The sequence below is a fragment of the Portunus trituberculatus genome, chromosome 38, assembly GCF_017591435.1.
Source record: "Portunus trituberculatus isolate SZX2019 chromosome 38, ASM1759143v1, whole genome shotgun sequence".
Lineage (NCBI taxonomy): Eukaryota > Metazoa > Arthropoda > Malacostraca > Decapoda > Portunidae > Portunus > Portunus trituberculatus.
In genome coordinates this window covers 6100982-6122008 of record NC_059292.1, presented here as the reverse complement: position 1 = coordinate 6122008, position 21027 = coordinate 6100982, and the positions used below count along the sequence as shown (strand labels likewise).

Genomic DNA, 21027 nt, shown 5'->3' with positions numbered 1-21027 from the left:
TTACTCTTATAGCTTATGGTGCTGTATTTGTACATTTTTAATATACAAATGGAAATAAACTCAAGTTACGGGAAAATGTTACACAACATCGGAATGCATCATTACCTAAATATGCTATTTAAATAAATATTTCATATTTACAAATTTGCACCACACCAAGTAACGTTTACATACAAGTATATCCTGATAGTAGTCAGCAGCAATGATAACTCCACGAAAATGCACTAAAACACAATCACTGGTAACTCAAGAGGTGGCAATCACACACCATGCCAAGGAAAAGTGAAACCTAAAAGGTCAGGATGTTTCCAACATGTCTTGAAACACCAGAAAGTCATCTTGGGCACTACTAGTGTCATGAAGTGACCCGGCTGGCAACACACCAATGAACACCAAGAGACCGGTTATCATCACCTTTGGGATCACCAACAATGTTCATGCCTGCTGGTTCTACATCACCTACTTCTCTGCATAGGTTTCTTCCTTACAACTTGGTCCAGCATTACATTTAAGAATGAATGCTATAAATATATAAAATCTACACAACAACCTCAAAGCTACACTCTTTCCTTTTATATATTAATATATGTAATCTGACTATTCATATAAAGCCATTGGTTTATCTGATAATATTATATGAAAATATAGGTGATTGCTGTCATTAGCAAAGTAAAGGGAATCATCCTCTGAGGCAAGAATTACATTTATCAGAGTCATAGTGTTCAATCAGTGTCAACAGTCATGTTACTAATAATATATTGATAATGAGGTGCCCATGTCACTTACATGGAAGGCAACATACTTCTACTTTCTTTAGTACAATGATGAGCTGACATAAGTACATATGATATGGATAACTGATTGAAAGCAGTGTTAAATAAGTACTCAAACTGTCATGATTGCTTCCAGTGTGTTACAGATACTAATCAGTTGTCAAGAAATTGACATGCTGAACACAGATACACATGAACATAAGCTCTTTCATGGAAACCAACACATAAACAGTGTTAACCTTGCCTTGGCAGACAAAAGTCTACTGTACTTGCTGTTTCCCAATCTAACAGTTCTAAATGCATTCTGTTAATTGTTCACAACCTGATATCTGTACTGGTACTCATACAGACTGCAATGAACTATCTCTTATTGAATAAGGACTCCCTGTACATATCACACAGTGTTTTTATATCCTATACTTTAACTCAGAAATACTTTAATATATATAAATATCTTGTAAAACATTAAATACAACTGCATTAACAATAGCAAGACTCAGAATCATTCACTTCCATTCCATTTCGTTCTCGCCCAACTGACTCCACAACAGCCCGATGGATGTGGTCTGGAGGAAACTGTGACGGACTGATCAGCGTCATGGACTTGGCAGCCTTGAGCTTGTGGGCCAAAGTGAGGAAGATGGCCTCCACATGGTCACAGTCACTGTCATCCTTGGCTGAAGTTTCAAAGAGCTGCAAATACACACCAACAGTTACACGGTGAACATGCTAACAATGTTGAAGAATAATTGCTTAAATGGCTTACATATTTCAAACTTATGAATTTACTTGGTCAAAATTCTTGCACTCTCCTACAAATACCAGAGGCCATACTGAGACTTATGCTGAGAAAGATATTGTAGTCATGGCTACCTTAGGAATTTCAGTCAGGAATCAAGTGAAACATGTAGTCAATTGTATGCATCTGCCATACATTGCATGGTACCTTCTTTTCATGTTTCTCACAAGAACTTACCGGCATACCATGATGGTCGGCAAATCTTTGAGCCACATTGGTAGGGACAGCTATTTCTCCTTTACAGTCACATTTGTTCCCCAAAAGGATCCTTGGAATATTATAGTTCAGGTTGTGTTGGTTACACTCTTCTATCCAAGATGGCAGAGACTAATTTGAAAAAATGGAAGATGATTACATATAATATTTTAGGAATTAGTGCTCTACTTGTTATATCATAAGATACTGCAGCTACATTATGTAACTATTCAACAACAGATTTTCTTAAATACAACACTTGGCATGAATAGGAAAGATATTACTTTATGTAAACTCTTTCTCCAAAGGTATAAATGCATGAACTAGGTATTAGACATTGCAAAAAAAAAAAAAAAAAAAAAAATTGTCATACATGACAAAGTAAAGATTTAGAAAAACTACTTTGATTGAGAACACAGTCTGGTCTGGCTACTTGTCTTACCTGAAAGGTAGACATCCTGGTGACATCATAGACAAACACCACAGCATTAACATTCCTATAGTAGTGCTGCACCATGGACCGCCTGAACCGCTCCTGGCCAGCTGTGTCCCACAACTGCAACTGTACCAACAAATGAACAACTAATCAATAACATTTTGCAATAAGCTTACAATATAAAAAGTTTTGTACTATTAACCTGAATACTTGAAAGCTCTGAAGTACATACTATACTACACATTATATGTAATACTAGTGAGTAAAGTATAATTTCATTATTGTTTCCATTTTGAACACAGTCATTTACCATAATCTCCTCTTGATCAATTTTCAATTTCCTTTCTCTGAAGTCCACCCCAATTGTGGCCTCTGTTCTTTCTGGAAAATGCCCTCCACAGAATCTACCGAGGAAATGTTAAGATAAAAATCAAAATACAAAATGATATGCTGAAAGAATGATCAAGGAACAAATGTATACTTTTTGCTGTTTTAAAAATAACCAACATTTGTAGAAAAAAGAAAAAAACAAAACAAAACATGGAGCAAATGTCACAGGTCAAAGATCTCAGCAGTAAAGAGGAGTGACATGAGGGATGCTAGTGGTATGAACGTAATGAATGCTAAGAGTAGTATTGCACTGGCCAAATCTATAATGGATGGAAGAATGAAACATGGAATGGTGACTGTGAAGTGCAGTGCCATTAGGTAGTTGTGTAATTTTTGTTATTGAACTGAAGATAGTGATAAATGATCACCAGTTCAGGAAACTCACAGTTCCTCTTCATCTATGGCTGAGTGGACAAAGTGACTTGTAAGCTGCTGTGTCATCATCAAGAACATCAATTCTATAGTTTTCATAAGAAAAAAAACTTGCAACTCTCCCCAGAACTTGTTCAATCTACCATTCTTGAATGTATTTAAAAGACAAAGAATTCCAAACTGTCACCGAACACAAGTGTATTAAGTTTAATGGGATAGATTTAAGAGTTGATTGCAATTCTTGACTTTTATTTCTGATTGTAATTAAAAGTAAAAATTTTTGGATGCTTTGTGTCTCTTATTCCAGGTCTTGTGACAAGGTGGCTGACTCTGCTAAGTAAATTGCTTTGTCTCCTAAAGTAGCTGTTTCTCCATAAAACACAACCTATGGTACAATTGGAACATGAAATATACTTCCAAAGCTCACACAATACAATTATCAGGATGACATTACAATAGGAGAATGTCACACTGAAAACAATAACATAACCATTACCTGAATGTCAGACATGTCTTTCCAACACTGCTGTCACCAATAACAATGATTTTGAAGGTCTTGTGCCTTTTGTCCCTCAGAAGTGCATTGCTCTGGGCAAATGTCTGGGAATTGCTGCCATTCATCTTGTTGAGACCTGAGAATATATCAGAAATTTTAGATAAAGAAAAAAGGGACAATAACATGAAATACAGTCACATGCATTTTTTCCCCTCTTTGTAGACATGACTACTGGTGTTAATTGTTATTTTATAAATTGCTAATGACATCCATGATAAAATATACAAATAATAAATAAATCACAATAAATTAAGTAATAAAAAGTTACATTGCATGCATTTTGAGTCATATTAAAAACTTTAAATGTTTCATTATACCCCTGTGATACCTGTTCCCAACAAACTTTGTTACCTGGCAGAATTGAGACACAGGCATTCAGGAGGGAAAGCATCCCAGGTAAGCCTTTTCATTCTCAACATTGCTGACCATAATCCTACCCAGAGTCATAAGCTTACAGCGCTTTATTTCCTGTTCAAATACAAATACCTTCCCTGATGTTACTCTCATCAGCATGTACACTGTTAGCAACACACGTGAAACCTTGCAAATATCATGTGAAGTGACGATAAGCTGTGCTACATTACAGAGGTATTGCTGCATCCTGAGTCAATAGCCGAGTAACATACCACACTCCCTTCCACCTATGCAAGCTCTCTGATGCTGCCAAACTCCTCCCAGCTGCTGCTCCTCCCTGCACAGCTACCAAATATTTCAATCATACTGACGAAATGAAGAAAAGAGTGAAAATAAGTTGAAGGTTGAGTTCTTGACCATGCTTTCACTGCCTCTATCCCTGACCCAGGTCCCACCAAGGTCTATCTCTATTTTAGCTATCAGCATAACCCTTACCATACGTGCAGTCAGTCCACGAGACACATGCATTGCAGAGAACAGTAAAATTAAGTTCCAAATACAACACCTGGGTACCCTTTCCATTGCTCTAATCCCAGGTTCCACCAAGGTCTCTCATGAGTAAACAAATATTAACTCTTATGCCTCACCTCACATGCTGGCCCTCCTTGCAGTGCTACCAAACATCCCCACGATACTGATTACTGGTGCATTGAGAACAATGAAGACAGGCTTAGAGTACAGTTCCTGGTGATTACTCCACTAACTGCCTCCGATTTCCTTGTTTTTGACACTGCTGTTCATATGCGTCTTCCTTGTCCTGTGACTCAGCGTTGCCAGGTCGGATCTGACACTTGTGGCGCGCCTCTCTCAAACGTCAAACTCACCTACCGCACCTACCCGGGCCCATGCACTACCCAGTACCTTCCTCGCTCAAACCAGAGACTCTCCACCTAACTTTCTTGCTCAGTCCTAGGACTATCTTGTCTCCTAGCTAAGGAGTCTAGCTTCCTCATTCAAACCAAAGACTTGCCAGCTTCTTCGCTCAAACCAAAGGGAGCTGACTCGATCTAGTTTCCTTGCTCAAACCTAAGAATGGAACCTTATTGATTCTACAGCTAGCTCAAATGAAAAACTTGATGACTACCTCTGCCTAGCTTTCTTTCTCAAACTCAAGTTACAATAACAATAGAGGAAAATACTAATAGCAATATACTGCCGATTACCCCATTTAATTTTTGAAAAGCTTTATAAAAGAAGAAAACTTTTCCTGTAGTCTTTGAAAATGGTTGGATAAGAGAGCACACCGCTTCAGGTTACGAAGTACGTATACTTGATTTACACCATTAAAGGTTTTCTTTTTTTTAGTAGCTTCTTTAGTACACACACACACACACACACACACACACACACACACACACACACACACACACACACACACACAGAGAGAGAGAGAGAGAGAGAGAGAGAGAGAGAGAGAGAGAATTAATCTAATGTATTACAGTAATCTGGGGAAACATTATCAGCTAGGGCCAAGGACAGAATAAGCGCCTTTGCGCCGTACACCTCTACAGGTTCTACTACCAGCATTCAAAATACGCTGATTGAAGTTACACGGGTTTTTAAAAGAAATTATGGTTCTAGTAACATATTAACACAAGTTTATGATGTAAAATCTCGATAAACCGGCTAATGAATAATGTAAATCGTTGAGAGATTAAGAGTGTTTCAGCATGAATGAAATACTTAATTCATCTTCCTTGTCTCTTTTACTACCTAAGTTTATTGGGTCAGTTCATGACATGTGTATATAATGTACAAGTGAAATGTCAGTAAGATCAACACCCAACAACATTCGTCAATATTGTTTTATTTTTTTCTTGGTAATGGATAACAATTTTGTTTTGGCATCAGTGTGTTCGTGTTGACGTTGGTCAGCTGAGAATGTCTATCACGTGTATTCCTTTTGTTCTGCTCTTTATTCCTTGTAATGAATGAATAACTTAAATGTACAACATTCTCTTTTTATGTATAAGAACGATAGGTACAACTGACGTGCTTTGTTAGTATTACATGCTTGGAGGTTTTGATGCCAATGTATGCAAATTATATCCTGGTTTATAGCTAGAATGATTCAATTAACTTTTGTATTGAAGGAATCATTCAAATATCAGACCACACTCAATTGAATGCGGATATATAATGTTGTGAGTAAGAAATTAATAGGATGGGCTCAACTAATTTTATATGAGAAAATATTATGATAATACGTATACGAAAATATACTAGTTTATTTTCGAGGCATATATTTGGAGATTAAAGGATGTTATCTATAATGGAAAATTTATTATTGAATGTAGTGTCCACCATTATTGTTTACATGACGTCACTTCCTCAACGTCATCTCTTGCTCCCGCCATCTTGGCCGGTACCACGCGGGATTTTGGGCAATTCACGCTTATTTTGAAGGGCTGGGACACCTCAGAGGACCAGCAAGCGGGCCGGAAAGTACACAGTCATGGATCCGAAAAAGCAGCAGCTTCCGCCAAAGGAGAACGCACTGTTCAAGCGGATCCTGGTGAGTTGCAGGACGCATGGCTCAGTGTGGGGGTTCGTCTGCACAAAAACAAACCTTACTACCTCTCCTATATGTCCTAAACCTTGTCAGGAACACCGGCCGTCACGCAGGAAGTCAGTGGAACCTTAGACGGTGATGCCACTGGGATATTTGATCAAGGGCACGCCAGGCCAATAAAAGATGACCACCCTTCCGCCTCTGTGCTGTTAGATTAGGTTAGGTTAAGCTAGGTGAGGTCAAGAACACCGGCTGTCACTCAGGAAGCCGGTGGGACCTTAAACGGGGATGCCACAGGGATATCTGGTCTAGGGCACATCCGGTCATTGAAAGGTGACCACCTGTGCTGTTCTATGCTGTTAGATTATGCTCTGGCTGTTCCTTCACTCATGACTGGCCGGTAATCGTTAGCGGAACAGCTCGCTTGGCATCTGGGAGGGCTGTAGTTTGACATGTGAAGGGAAGACCTGCTCTGTTTCTTAGGGTGTTACAGGGATCATTGCCAAGAAAGTCCTGCCATCATTCCTTCATTCCCTTGGCTTTCCTGCCCCTCCACCGTGGGCACTGTCCTAATAAAGTTGTCCCTCCAGCTCTCCTCGTTTCTCAGCTTCCCCTTTGCAGCTCTTTTACTCAGCTGACATGACGTGGGAATGAAAATATGATAGCCAAAGCTAATATAACTCTAACGTTAACCTAACTCTAACTTTATCCTAACCTAACCCTACTCTTAACCCTGAGCTGTTGTGCCTCCTTCCCAGGCTGACTAGGAGTGTTTAAGTTAGGGAGCACTGTGAAACTTAAGCCAGGATCAATCAAGTCATAATCTGGGTTTGTTCACATAGGATATGAGTAACACCAGTGATCATTGACTTGTTGACTGACTCACTCCTGTCATTTATTTATTTTTGTGGGTTAGATTAAAAAGAAAGTTGATTTTTTATTCCTGGTTTGTTATTCCTAATTATGATTTTGTATTGGAGATAAGTAAATGTTAATTATTACAATGTATGTTTTAGTCTATAATAAATTAACTTACGGAAGAATTGATTGCTGTGGTAGGGCTGAGGTGGCAGCAGGAAAGGCTTAGGTGTTGTTTTGGTAAGCATTATCTTCTAGAATAGTCTGTGGAGTTTGACATGTTTGTATTCTCAGTCTGTGGTCAAAAATGTATGAATCTTGTATATTTTGACATGTTAATCATTAAGGTCACTTTCAGGTTCACATTCTGAAGCATTTTGCTCTCACCGCTATCATGTGAATATTGTAGTAGCTCATTTTTACTATTATTACTGTTTGTATTATTTGTTTATCTATATTATTACTATTATATTTTTAAGATGGAACTGGCTTAGGATAACAAAAAGGCTATGAAAAAAGGTCCACACAAGGTGCTGGTCCACAGATTGAGTGGAACAATCTAGAATAAACTGAACTATCCAAGTGCTAGTTGAATTTTGACAGCCCTACTGTGCAAAGATTAGTTTGTTTTGTGCCAGTCCTCAGATTGATAGGAAGAATCTAGAAAAAGCTGAAATATCCAGTGCCAGTTAGGTGTACATGGCTTTACTGTGCAAGGATTAGTTTGTTCCATTTGAAAGACTGTAGTTGTTTAGTTGTGGTAGCTATTACACCACACATGGTAATACAGTGTTCGTGTAGAGTATTGCGCACTGCACATTTTTCTTGATGATTTCATTCTACTTATTATTTCTGGAGATTGATAAGACATAATTCAGTTACCAGAATTTATTTAATGTTTTGTAATGTTGCGCTTTACTCTGGTGACCATTTTGAAATATTAAGGCATTAATTCAGCAAGATTCTTGAAGTAACTATTCCTTAACCACACCACAGCACCACAAACTTTTCATGCCACTGGTGAGGTGCTGAGCGGAGGACACGTTGCACTCAGCAGGGTGACTCGATGTGACTCCAGCAGTTCCTCAATGTGGTTGAAGTCTAGCAAGTTCTGTGGCCGGTCAAGAATTTGAATTTTGTTGGCACATTTTTAGTCTTCCGTGCTAAAATTCTGTACTTTTCTTCCTTACTGAGGGTGGATGGAGCCATGCAGATACCATAGCTAGCAGAAAGAAGGGAAGGCTGGGAGGGGAAGAGGAATAGAATGGTGTGGAATGGGAACAAGTGTCAAAAAAGCTTTTTTCTGGTGGGAATTATTAGTTCTTGAATATGTCCTCACCTTTCCCATACTTGTGGCAGCAGTATCAGATAGAGAAGGCCTGATTTGGTGCTGCTGAACAATAACCTGGCACACCATAATTTGCAGGTCTGGGGCAGTAGTTTGCTGGACTTTATTTGGAAATGGTAGAATATTGTAGGTAATGGTCTGGGGGATGATGTGGAGATAGGGCAAGGGAGGGTGAGAATTGACCAGAACAAGGGAGGGTCAGGATAAATTGGTCGTGAGTGGGTTGACTGTTACAGGGAAGATGAGACACCAAGAGTACCCATGATGCTGATCTTCACTTTCCTTTAGAAACATAGTTGTAAAAAGTGGAGGAAATACAGCTGGGCAAAGCTTATCACTTCACATTTGAATAAGCAACCAATAACAAGTAAGACAATTGATACATGGATTTTAGTCATAGATAAACTTAGGTCACTGCAAAGGATATGGTGAGGTTGGCAAGATTTCAGTGATTGTTAAAGTATAATTTGAAAGTTTAATTAGTGTAGCTATATATTGTAAGACACGTCAAGGTTTGGATCCACTTGTGTGCTTGAAATATTGATGTTTGTAGGGGAAAGAACTGCTGTGGTTTTATTTTGTTTATTTGTTTTATTTATTTATTTATTTTTTTACTTTTCCAACAGAAATGCTATGAGCAGAAACAATATAAGAATGGGCTGAAGTTTGCCAAGCAGATCCTTTCCAACTATCCAGATCATGGAGGTGAGTCACAGATTGTTTCTTGACAAGTTTAGCATCTTGATGATGACATAAGCCTTTGAATAATGTGAAATGATCTTTAAATCATATAAAAACTTACTACATACTATAAGAATTCTGTGTAAAGTTGTATGACATTTCTTTCTTCTATATTAAGAGTTTCCATGTCTTATTTGAGGTGATTATTGAGATTAGTCCACAGGAAAAGAGTAAAATGTCCGATAGTAATGTTATGCTTCCCCTTCAGAAACACTTGCAATGAAGGGACTCATATTGAACTGCCTGGGAAGGAAGGAAGAAGCTTACAACTTTGTCAGACAAGGTCTTCGAAACAACCTCAAGAGTCACGTGTGCTGGCATGTGTTTGGTCTGCTGCAGCGCTCGGATAAGAAGTATGACGAGGCTATCAAGTGTTACAGAAATGCTCTCAAATGGGACAAGGACAACCTCCAGATATTACGGGACTTATCTCTCCTTCAGATTCAGATGAGGGATCTAGAAGGATATAAAGTAAGTCCTTCGTCTCTGTCTTTAATGTGTGTTGTTAGAGATTAGTTCATTGATTTTCTTATTGTAGCAACTAGATGTGAGAGCAGGAGGAGGAGGAGGAAGAGAAGTGTCTTTAATGTGTGTTGTTAGAGATTAGTTCATTGATTTGTTATTGTAGCAACTAGATGTGAGAGCAGGAGGAGGAGGAGGAGGAGAAGTGTCTTTAATGTGTGTTGTTAGAGATTAGTTCATTGATTTGTTATTGTAGCAACTAGATGTGAGAGCAGGAGGAGGAGGAGGAGGAGGAGGAGGAGGAGGAGGACAGGTGCTATATATGTCTAGTGTAAAGTGGAGAGATAGAGTATTTGTGTATATTAGAGAGATAAAGAGAGAGAGAGAGAGAGAGAGAGAGAGAGAGAGAGAGAGAGAGAGAGAGAGAGATAGCAGATAGCAGATATTCATTGGTTGGTTGACATGGAACTAATTTACTGAATTTTCTTTTGTAACAGGAGACAAGATACAAGTTATTTGAACTTAGGCCAACGCAGCGCGCATCATGGATTGGTTATGCAATGTCATTCCACCTTCTTCAAGACTATGATAAAGCGCTGAAGATTTTAGAAGAATTTAGGAAAACTATTCAGGTGAGGTGTTTATTCAAATAGATCGATTTACTTGATAATGTTCCATTGAATGCATTTACACTAGTCAAGCAGACTAGTGATATATATGTATTATTAGTCATTGCAAGAGATACAGAGAGATGAATTAGGAGAGAAACTGCAAACCAATATTGAATGAAACCTATGGTGCAAAGTTTTGGTTTGCTTGTGCTCAGCATGAAACATTCTGAGTGGTGCAAGCAGGCCATGTCATCAGATGGACAGGGCTGATCCTGCCCAGACTTGTCGTGTACCACTGGCTGCTACTTCTTCACTGTAGTGAAGTGTAAAGATGAATATTGAAGTGTAACCTATGGTCTCTAAACTCACTGTGTAGGACTGTAATGAAGTGTAAAGCTCAAATCTAAAATTTAGCTTTACTTTTTTCTCCCAGACTTTATGTATCATTATAGTGAGGTGTAAAAGATAACTTGTGAAGTATTGTTGTAGTTTTCTCATTTGCCTCTCCACTTTTCAGAAAACTTCATATGATTATGAATACAGTGAACTGCTGCTATATCAGAATCTTGTCATTAGAGAGAGCAAGAATCTACAAGAAGCCTTGCGGCATCTCAACACTTACGAGGGCAACATCTGTGATAAGGTCACACTCCAGGAACTCAGAGGTAAGGAGACACTTCAACATTCTCTGCTGTTTCTCTTCTCAAAAATATTCATGCTTGCTTTCATCTTATGTCCAAGAGATCAGTCATTTGATATGCACACACCCCAACCCCAGTGAGATGGCTGTGTCAGGATGCTACAAGGTGGTAACACTCTGTCCCTAGTGAGAACAGGTGATTCTGTAGGTGCACTAATCGTCTCTGGGTGCTGAAGTTCACCACAACCACCACTGCTGCTACTGCCACCACTTACAACTTTTCTCTTACTAGACACGAGATGATTCATCTTCCCACCATTACTTTCACTCTCCTCTCTGCTCACACCACACACAGTGCTGCAGTGTTATTATTATTTGTTAATTCATTTGTCTTTCAACAGGAGAGTTATTAATGAACTTGGGAAGGAAGGAGAATGCAAGTGAGGTGTATAGAGGCTTGATCAAACGGAATCCTGAGAATAGGAATTACTACCTCAAGCTGGAAGAGGCTTTGGGGCTCACCACAGCAGAAGAGAGAATAAAATTGTACGAAGAACTTAAGGAAAAGTAAGTTTCTTTTGTATTTTCTTTGGTGTTACAACTCTCATTAGTATTTACTGTGAGAGAGAAGAAAGTTGATGTTTTTACCAGTAGTTTCCTTTAAAGCAAAATTGATGATTGGTTTTGGTTCCGTTGCAGATTCCCCCGTGCTCAAGTGCCTAAGCGACTCCCCCTCAATTATGCTCGAGGGGAGGTGCTAATATCCTTATTAGACCCTTATTTGAGAGCAGCGTTACAGAAGGGTGTGCCGCCACTCTTCACAGACATCCTCTCATTATATGATGATCCAGAAAGAATAAAAATTATTGAGAATTTAATGTATGGCTACCTGAAGAATCTGAAGGAGACAGGACATTTGTGTGAAACAGGTGAGGAATCGGTTGTTACATTGGATTTATTTTCCCTCTGTGACATTATTCATCCACTTATATTGAACCACTTGTCAGGAGCTGCCGTGTATTGGTCTACTGGTCTTTTGAAGCCGCCTTATTTGTCGTGTTCTTGTTTTAAATTTGAGTGTGCAAGATTTAGTTAAAAGAATGGTGAATTTAAAGAAAGAGAAGGTCATTGAGTAATTTTGATTGAAATTTAAGTAAGAAATAAGAAAATAAAGAGCTCCACATAAAGTAGGGAGTTTTAAGGCTGTGTTTGTGACATGAATAAAGAAAAAATAAAAGAAGGAAACTTGAGCATTTGTCAGCTGGATGAGGTTTGAGAGTAGTGGTGTGCAGTATCTGTCATTTCACCTTATGTCCCTCGTTGTGTTTCAGATAATGAATACAAGGAGCCGGCCTCCATCCTGTACGTGCTGATGTTCCTGGCGCAGCACCACAGCTACCTAGGAGACACGGAGAAGGCGCTCTCTCTCATAGAACAAGCAATAGAGCACACGCCAACCTTAATAGAACTCTATATTGTCAAAGGAAAAATATTGAAGGTATGACTTTACAAGATTTTACTTACTCAGATTTTAAGATGATATTGAAGTACTGTAATCCATATTTTAATTTTTATAAACCATATGTATCTTTTTTTTTTTTGTCAGAATTTAAGATCGTATCATAGTACTGTTATCTATTTTCTCTCGTGTATGTAAATTGGATCTAGTTTTGTATTGTGTTGAGAGGAGTTATAGCATGAATGATAGGAGGAGGTGGCAGGACTTACTGTTTGTGTGTGTGTATGTATTGCAGCATGCAGGGGACTATGTTGGAGCCTATGAAGCCTTACAGGAAGCTCAGGCCTTAGACACTGCTGACCGATATGTGAACTCCAAGGCAGCCTCGTACCTTCTCAAAGCTAACCTAGTCAGGCAGGCAGAAGAAATGTGCTCCAAGTTCACTCGGGTAAGGATGTGTTGCTTGTTGTGGTGAGGTGACGTAAACCTGTATGTTAGAGTGATAGGTGGAGCTGTGTGTGCTCATGGAAACTAAAGTGCTGTAGCTCTGCAGCCTCTTGCGTTCTTCACTAATGCAAAAGCTAACTCGTTTCTTCACTTTCATTTTCTCTTGTAAGCTTTATTTTTCGTTCTTCCTACAACTAGAACTGCCTTAGAAAATATTGACTTCTCCAAAACTAAATAGTCCAATTATTTTAACATTTGAAGTATTGTAGATGTACTTCCGTGATCCATTCATTGTTTCAGTCAGTGTGAACAGCTTTTGATCCTTACTTGTCACATTTCAGGAAGGTGTATCGGCAATGGAGAACTTGAACGAGATGCAGTGCATGTGGTTCCAGACGGAGTGTGCGCAGGCCTACCACCGCCTGGGCCAGTATGGGGATGCACTCAGGAAATGTCACGAAGTAGATAGGGTAAGGAGCTCTACTTTCTTGCCTCTCTTTCTGGCTTTTTATTATTATTATTATTATTTATTTATTTATTTATGTATTGTTTTTGTTGTACATGGGCTGAGGTCAAAGGGTACAAAACAAAGATGAGAAAGAAAAGGAGCCCACTTATGTACAAGTTTCATATGAGTAGAACCAAAAGGATGATTCAGAATCGAGAAGTGTCTTACTGACTTTATTGGTGGTTCTGTTTAGTGTGGCTACATAGGTAAGGAACTGTACCCTTTGCCCATAGGTAAGGAACTGTACCCTTTGCCCATAGGTAAGGAACTGTACCCTTTGCCCATAGGTAAGGCATTGTTCTTTGCCCATAGGTAACAAACTGTTCTTTGCCCATAGGTAAGGCACTGTTCTTTGCCCATAGGTAAGGCACTGTTCTTTGCCCATAGGTAAGGAACTGTTCTTTGCCCATAGGTAAGGAACTGTTCTTTGCCCATAGGTAAGGCACTGTTCTTTGCCCATAGGTAAGGCACTGTTCTTTGCCCATAGGTAAGGAACTGTTCTTTGCCCATAGGTAAGGAACTGTACTCTTTGCCCATAGGTAAGGCACTGTTCTTTGCCCATAGGTAAAGGTAAGGAACTGTACTCTTTGCCCATAGGTAAGGAACTGTTCTTTGCCCATAGGTAAGGAACTGTACTCTTTACCCATAGGTAAGGAACTGTTCTTTGCCCATAGGGTAAGGAACTGTACTCTTTGCCCATAGGTAAGGAACTGTTCTTTGCCCATAGGTAAGGAACTGTACCCTTTGCCCATAGGTAAGGCACTGTTCTTTGCCCATAGGTAAGGCATTGTTCTTTGCCCATAGGTAAGGAACTGTTCTTTGCCCATAGGTAAGGAACTGTACCCTTTGCCCATAGGTAAGGCACTGTTCTTTGCCCATAGGTAAGGCACTGTTCTTTGCCCATAGGTAAGGCATTGTTCTTTGCCCATAGGTAAGGAACTGTTCTTTGCCCATAGGTAAGGAATTTTTCTTTGCCCATAGGTAAGGCACTGTTCTTTGCCCATAGGTAAGGCACTGTTCTTTGCCCATAGGTAAGGCACTGTTATTTGCCCATAGGTAAGGCACTGTTTTTTGCCCATAGGTAAGGCACTGTTCTTTGCCCATAGGTAAGGAATTTTTCTTTGCCCATAGGTAAGGCACTGTTCTTTGCCCATAGGTAAGGCACTGTTCTTTGCCCATAGGTAAGGCACTGTTCTTTGCCCATAGGTAAGGCACTGTTCTTTGCCCATAGGTAAGGAACTTTTCTTTGCCCATAGATAAGAAACTACTCTTTGCCCATAGATAGAGGGAAGTGTCCTCTACCTATTGTTGTACTACTATTTATTTTCATGGGGTAATTTAATTTGGTTTAGCTATGTAGGTAAGGCGGTTTGCACTTTACCATCTCTGTCAGTTAGAGAGATTTGTACTTGTATGTTTGCGACTTGGTGACTGGTAAAAATGGTCCCTGTTTTCACAAGGATGCAATCTTTTTCAGCATTTTACAGAAATCATTGAGGACCAGTTTGATTTCCACACTTACTGCATGAGGAAGATGACTTTGCGCTCTTATGTGGAGCTGCTGAGGCTAGAGGATGTGCTGCGGAGTAACAGGTTTTACTGGGACGCAGCACAGACTGCCATCACCATATACCTCAGGTGGGTGTTGTCCAGAGTTTGTGGCATTCATTTTTCAACAACTCGGGCCACTCGACTCTCTCTCTCTCTCTCTCTCTCTCTCTCTCTCTCTCTCTCTCTCTCTCTCTCTCTCTCTCTCTCTCTCTCTCTCTCTCTCTCTCTCTCTCTCTCTCTCTCTCTCTCTCTCTCTCTCTCTCTCTCTCTCTCTCTCTCTCTCTCTCTCTCTCTCTCTCTCTCTCTCCTTTAAATAGTGTTTGTATACTACATTACATTTTCTCCTTCCTCAAGAAAATTATGTGCTTCACTTGTTATTCAGAATTTCATTGACAATTCTTCATACAATCTGTCACTTATGTTAATTGTGTGTACTTAATTACTGTACTCTCACTCTAATTTATTGTGTTTCCTGCTGATACATGCCTCTACAATCTTCACCAGTATTGATTCCTGTCTGTCTATATGTATAGCAGGCTGTCGTGCCTTGTAAAGTTTTTTTTTTTTTTTTTTCAGCCAATAGTGCCTGTAGGCATACTTGAAGAATATATGTGGGAAGTGCTGTTCAGCCTCTGCCCATTAGTGGCTCAGGCAATTTTATTTATAGTGGTGCCCATATCAGGGCCCATATCACCATCCAAGTGCATCTTTGGTGTTACCACCTAGAACCTGGGTATCATGGTGACATGTAGGTAACTTTAAACCACTCGACAAATGGAGCTTCAAAATGGTATGTGGTGGGATTCGAACCTACGCGTGGATGTCTGCCTGATCCCACGCTCACCACCTTATTCACTATGCTACCACTGAGGCAAGCTGGCCACACTCACAGTGACGCTCAAATATTCTCCAATGATTTGTTTTTAAATGCTTCTTGACTTTTTTTATTTAGTTATATTTTCTGCCATTTTTATCTGTCAGCTTTTAATTAAACTTGATAGATGTCTGCAAGGCTAAGAAGACTCATTTGTTAGTGGTATAGGAAGTAAATTGAAGGATTGAAGGAAGGTAATGACATGAGGTGTATGTCCCACAGGTTATATGACCAGCCCCTCACAGCCAACACTGGAGAGAACAACATCAATACTGGTGAGTGTTCGAATCTCTTTGTATTTGCTTTACATACATTTTGAAGGGAATCATTGAGACCATGAACCTGTACAACACAGCAAAGAAGTGCACAGGTCAGGGATGTGAAGAAGGAAAGTTAGGAAAGTGGATGTGTAGGGAAGGGAAGAATGTTGTGCTGTGTGGTTTACTGTTTCATATCAAGCTGCAATTCCACTGAGCAGCAGCAGCAGCAGTCACAGTTCTGGGCCTGCCTTGGTGCTTCCAGGGACTTATGGTTGTTTGCCAGGTAGCCAGCGAACCCTTCCTATACAGAAAGAGCGTAGTGCGTGTGGTGACTGATCTTTGGGAAGGACCTGGACAGCTAGGTCACAACCCCTTGGCTTAGATCCTAGAATTACTACTGGGTGAACAAGGGGCCATGTGTTGGGACTCAAACTCAGGCCTCTTGGTTGTGAGATGTGCACACTGACCACTACTCTGCGTGGTGAGGGCGTTGTTTTGTTTCCTTGTGATCCATGTAATTTCTGTTTGGTGCATTTTTTTTGTTCTGTTGGTGAAGATTTCAGAGGTACCAGTATTAAGTGAAGGGATGATGTTACTCGCAGTTCCTATTTTATTTTGGTCTTGCTTCTTGGTTGTACAATACCCAACCACTTGTAAGGTATGGGATGCTGTGTATGTGTGTCTTTGCATTGCCTGTGTATTTTGACAGAGGGATGGTACAAGGGGACTGGGCCACTCATCCTTTACTTTTTCCCTACAATGAGGTGTTGAGTTGGAGGGAAGACCATGTTTTCTATCACCTCTGAATCATAGAGGTTGGATCATTTAATGTGGGTGAAAGTAACATGACTCAGGTTAATTAGGAAATGATTGAGTGTTTGAAAAATGAAAATTAGATGTATAACCCTCATGGAAAAGTAAAAGGGAACAGGAGGATAAATCTGAGTTTGGTAGATTATGTAAACGATTGAGAGGAGAGCCCTTTATGGTCAGCTCAGAAATTGTGTGTGGGAATGAAGGAAGGATAAGTAACAGAGGGAATTATGTGGATGAAGATGAATTTTGGGAAAGAAATGTAGATGCTTGTGATTTCATATGAGCCTGGTATGAGAGAGAGAGAGAGAGAGAGAGAGAGAGAGAGTGGGAAATCTTCTGGAATGATGAGGCTGAATATATGCAGAACTTTGTAGGGAATGTAAAATTGTTGTGAGGTGTGAAGTCTAGAAAGTAATTGTGAATGAAGGTAAATTTTGGTCATAAACTGTGGATGCTTAGGAGTTCATCTGGTCCTGGTCTGGTGGTGAGAGAGCAGAAATATGTAGTGATATGGATTACTCTCTGCATAACTTTGGAGAGAATATAAAGTTATTTGGATAGAGTGTACTTGTTGAAGATTTACTGGGTATGTGTGTGCAAAAAAAATTAAAATGGAGGAAGAATGATGTGGTTATGCTGTGGGTTATAATTGGTGATCAGAAATACATTGTCAAAGGTGAGTGTGCTGTGTGTGTGATGACCGCCTGAAGGGAAGGTTGAGAGATGACTCACATGAGGAGAGTGTGAGCAAGCCAATTCAAGTCTGAAGGGAAGTATTGAAAGTGAGTGGGGGAGAATATTGAAGTAATTGAAGAAGTCAGAGAGGGAGAGAGAGAGAGTTTTCAAGGCTGTTTATTGATAGAGTATATGCATGTGTATCATGTTTCACCTGACACAGCTTGTTTGGTCATCTTGTTCAAGGTTACACTTTTGCCTCGGGTGGTGTCAGTGCTTGTGCTAGTGGTGTAGTGTGTTTTGAAATGTGTGGTGATAGAAAAACTTGTCACTATAACATATATATTTATTATATAATAGATATAGACACACTAATATATTATTACAGTAGCCTTTGTACAAAATTGAGATGAGAGGAAATGAATGAGCCTGGAGTGGAGTGTAGGGTGTAGAGAGTCAGAGAGGAGTGAAGAGTGCCTGACGGTGAGGCTCACAGGTTTGTGCGGCGCCAGGAATGACTGGGCTGCGGCACAAACACCTCTGCGTCGGGGTTGATGGGCGGCCTGGGGTGGCGGAAGTTGACGTCAGTGTCACCCACCAGGGAGTGTGGCAGCGGCAGGGGAGCCACGGCCTGCAGCATGGCTGGGCTGGGGTGGTACCTGTACGTGTACATGATTTGGGAAGGGTAGGTGCGGATCAGCTTGGTGTAGGCCCGAGGGTACACGTAGGGCAACAGCACATAGTTGGTGTTGGAGGCGCCTCCCACCAGGAAGGAGATGGGCTTGGTGCGAGTGTGTGTGGGCGGCGGCAGGATGGCAGGGATGTTGCCATTGTACTCCTGGTCAGGGGACGGAGGCAGGGCCACCACAGGGGCTGTCTTGGGGATGGTATCCTTGTCCTTGGCATTGTCATCTTCGTGAAGGAGCTGTGAGGGTTCCTGGAATACCTCAGAGTGGAAGCCTCCTCCCCTGGTGATGAGTAGGTCTTCATTGGCATAGAACACCTCATCTGGGTGGAGTCCTCCCAGCAGGTGCTTCTGTGGGCGGGGTAGCTGTGGCTGGGCTCCCCGTGCACTCTGCAGGCGGTCCACAGTGGTATAGGTGTCTCCCAGGACAAGGGGCTCAGGTCCGTCCTCATCTAGGGGCGTGTCCACCACCACACGGCTCTTGGTGGTGCCGTCGTGTGGCTGGCGGTGAGTGCCCACCATCATCAGGAAGTAAGGGTTGGCAGAAGCCCCGCGGAACATGGTGCGACTGTGCTGGTCCGTTGAGAAGACAGGATGGAAGGTGGTGGCTGGTGGTGCAGTGGTTGTAGAGGTGGAGGTGCTGGTAGTAGGCTCTACATATCCAGGGATGCTGGAAGCCTTTCTGCTATGTCTCCACTCCCACTCCTCTTCACCCTTCACGCTGGCCACCACCACTGCAGCAACTACCATGCTGGCTGCCCACATCCTCCACTGGCACTGCATCTATAAATAAAAGAAGAGTCACTTATCTGGTGGCTGGCTGTATGTCTGCCTCCATGCTTATGTTATTGGTATCAGCCAAAAGGAAAAGGTGCCAAAGTATTTTGTTGGGGCCACCTTGTAATAACTGGATTGCTTTGTTGTGTAGTGTGTGTCCCCAGGATGAAACCCTCCCTCCTCGCTGGCTCTTGTTACCTATTGCCTGGGACAGATAATCACTCCATCACAAGGACTGCTACATACACTGTGGCAATACTGTCCTTGACTTCTCTACTGGGTTATGAATAGGCAGTGTCCTAGACTTGGCCATACAGAACCTCAGTTGTCCTTATGTCCCTTTTGTGACCTGGATTGTGTAGTGCACCATCAGCATTCCACAGCTCTCTCTGTCCTTCACCACCCCCCTCAGTGTTTAAAGGTTGGCCCAAGGGTGCGGTCAAGTCTGGCATTGTGAAGTGCTGTACAGGTCGTGTGTGTTGTCATTCAAGTGCATTGCTGATTCTAGAGGTGGCTTGTGTATATCAGTATATCAGTTGCATGCACACACACACACACACACACACACACACACACACACACACACACACACACACACACACACACACACACACACACACACACACACACACACACAGATACACTTTTCTGGTTATTTTTTGGACTCAATTTCCATTAGTTTATTCTCAGCCGTGAACTGTCAATGTAATGGCCACTATTTACTTAGCATGCTTTATGATTATCTTCTACTTCATTGGTGTCGTCATTCTTGCTGCTGTTACTTTAGTGCTATTATTATTATTGTTATTGTTGTTGTTGTTGTTGTTATTGTGATTGTGTGTGTGTGAGTGAGTGAGAAGAAAAACATAGAATTATTAATCACAGACACCAAGTACAAATCTCAAAAGTCTGTAGATTGCCCTCAAAATGTCCATCAGATTAAAGACAAACCAATCTGTAAACACTCCGGTATATTAACCCCGAAAATCCTTGCATTTCTCCCGCTAGAGTGACAGTGACATTGATATCAACTAAAACCTACAGATAAAAAAAAAGTAAATGACACCCAATAACCAATCCCACGGCAGGTATTCAGTTCCTTATCAATGCAAGAGAGAATTCGGTCAAGGACGATTAAGATTAAGCCTACCCTCCCTTACTTACCTACCTACCTCGTCCCTGCATGCCCCGCCCAGCCCCGCCCCTCCTAGCCCAGCCCGTCGCCGCCACGTCCCGGTCAGCATGTGAGTGAGAGAGGGAGGGAGGGAAGTGTACAGGGAGCCACATCCAGTTTTTGTGTGTGTTTGTCTGACCTTTACTTTTTCACTTGTGGGAGAGTGAACCGCTGTCTGGCTCATGGGTGCAATGCTGTGATGCTGTGGGGGGTTCTGGTGGTGCTGGTGGGGTGATTGGGATGCTGTGAGGTGGAGTGAGGTGTCTTGGCGTTTGGTGCTGTGAGGGAAGGTGAGGTGGTCGTGGAAATGCTGTGTTGGTAGCGTGATAGGTGCCTTGCTGTGCTGTGTCTTGATTTTGAGGTATGGCTCGCATTTTCAAACAATTCTGTGCTTCTCCTCCACTATTTCAAAGGCTTTGTTTAAATTTACATGATTTTTTAAGGTGTTTTTACAGTTCTAGAGGCAGATTGACAGAATTTCTACACTGTTAACTGGAGAAGCACACTTGAAAACCCCGCTAATCATTTCTATGGCCTAGGAAAATAGTGGTGGTGAGAGGGCAAAGCGTTACTGAATACGGGGAGGGTGCGGCCGCGTGTTGTTGGGGTCAGTAGGGTGCCTGGGTGCCTGAGTGCCTGGCTGAGTCACTGAGAACGGCCTTCCTCAGTAATTCACTACTTTTCGCGTGGGAAG

General features: G+C 41.2%; 3 protein-coding genes across 4 annotated transcripts in view; 1 reads left to right on the top strand and 2 right to left on the bottom strand.

The window, feature by feature from the left end:
* LOC123515184 (ras-related protein Rab-33B-like) lies at window positions 1-4732 on the bottom strand. Its single transcript, XM_045273699.1, has 6 exons — window positions 4523-4732; window positions 3462-3597; window positions 2514-2607; window positions 2210-2329; window positions 1750-1899; window positions 1-1466 (listed from the first exon to the last, which is right to left on the bottom strand). Exons 2-6 carry the CDS (start codon window positions 3584-3586, stop codon window positions 1254-1256), a joined length of 702 nt encoding a protein of 233 aa, XP_045129634.1. The 5' UTR covers window positions 3587-3597; window positions 4523-4732; the 3' UTR covers window positions 1-1253.
* Window positions 4733-6262: 1530 nt separating this feature from the next.
* LOC123514605 (N-alpha-acetyltransferase 15, NatA auxiliary subunit-like) overlaps window positions 6263-21027 on the top strand; it is a 68039-nt gene continuing 53274 nt past the window's right edge. The window contains exons 1-12 of the mRNA XM_045272572.1: window positions 6263-6450; window positions 9280-9358; window positions 9603-9865; window positions 10354-10488; window positions 10985-11132; window positions 11509-11674; window positions 11807-12036; window positions 12439-12605; window positions 12862-13014; window positions 13355-13483; window positions 14999-15159; window positions 16169-16221. Of these exons, the coding sequence (XP_045128507.1) occupies window positions 6391-6450; window positions 9280-9358; window positions 9603-9865; window positions 10354-10488; window positions 10985-11132; window positions 11509-11674; window positions 11807-12036; window positions 12439-12605; window positions 12862-13014; window positions 13355-13483; window positions 14999-15159; window positions 16169-16221 (1744 nt within the window). The 5' untranslated portion in view covers window positions 6263-6390. The remainder of the gene's footprint in view (window positions 6451-9279; window positions 9359-9602; window positions 9866-10353; window positions 10489-10984; window positions 11133-11508; window positions 11675-11806; window positions 12037-12438; window positions 12606-12861; window positions 13015-13354; window positions 13484-14998; window positions 15160-16168; window positions 16222-21027) is intronic.
* The window catches only part of LOC123514606, a 5874-nt gene continuing 2876 nt past the window's right edge, over window positions 18030-21027 (bottom strand). The window contains exons 1-2 of one of the 2 annotated variants that reach the window (XM_045272573.1): window positions 20473-20811; window positions 18030-19165 (exon numbers count right to left, since the gene is read on the bottom strand). In XM_045272573.1, coding sequence (XP_045128508.1) covers window positions 18188-19165; window positions 20473-20517 — 1023 coding nt within the window. In that variant the 5' untranslated portion in view covers window positions 20518-20811 and the 3' untranslated portion in view covers window positions 18030-18187. Of the gene's footprint in view, window positions 19166-20472; window positions 20812-21027 lie in introns of those variants that run through there. The other variant, XM_045272574.1, reaches the window with a different exon arrangement.

What these genes read in the sequence shown, in the direction of transcription:
- LOC123515184 (XM_045273699.1), bottom strand. Translation starts at nt 3,586, where the DNA reads ATGAATGGCAGCAATTCCCAGACATTTGCCCAGAGCAATGCACTTCTG. An exon ending in TTGATCAAGAGGAGATTATG is followed by an intron (nt 2,330 to 2,513) that starts GTAAATGACTGT and finishes TTGTTGGTACAG; the next exon opens with TTGCAGTTGTGGGACACAGC. An exon ending in CCAGGATGTCTACCTTTCAG is followed by an intron (nt 1,900 to 2,209) that starts GTAAGACAAGTA and finishes TTTTCAAATTAG; the next exon opens with TCTCTGCCATCTTGGATAGA.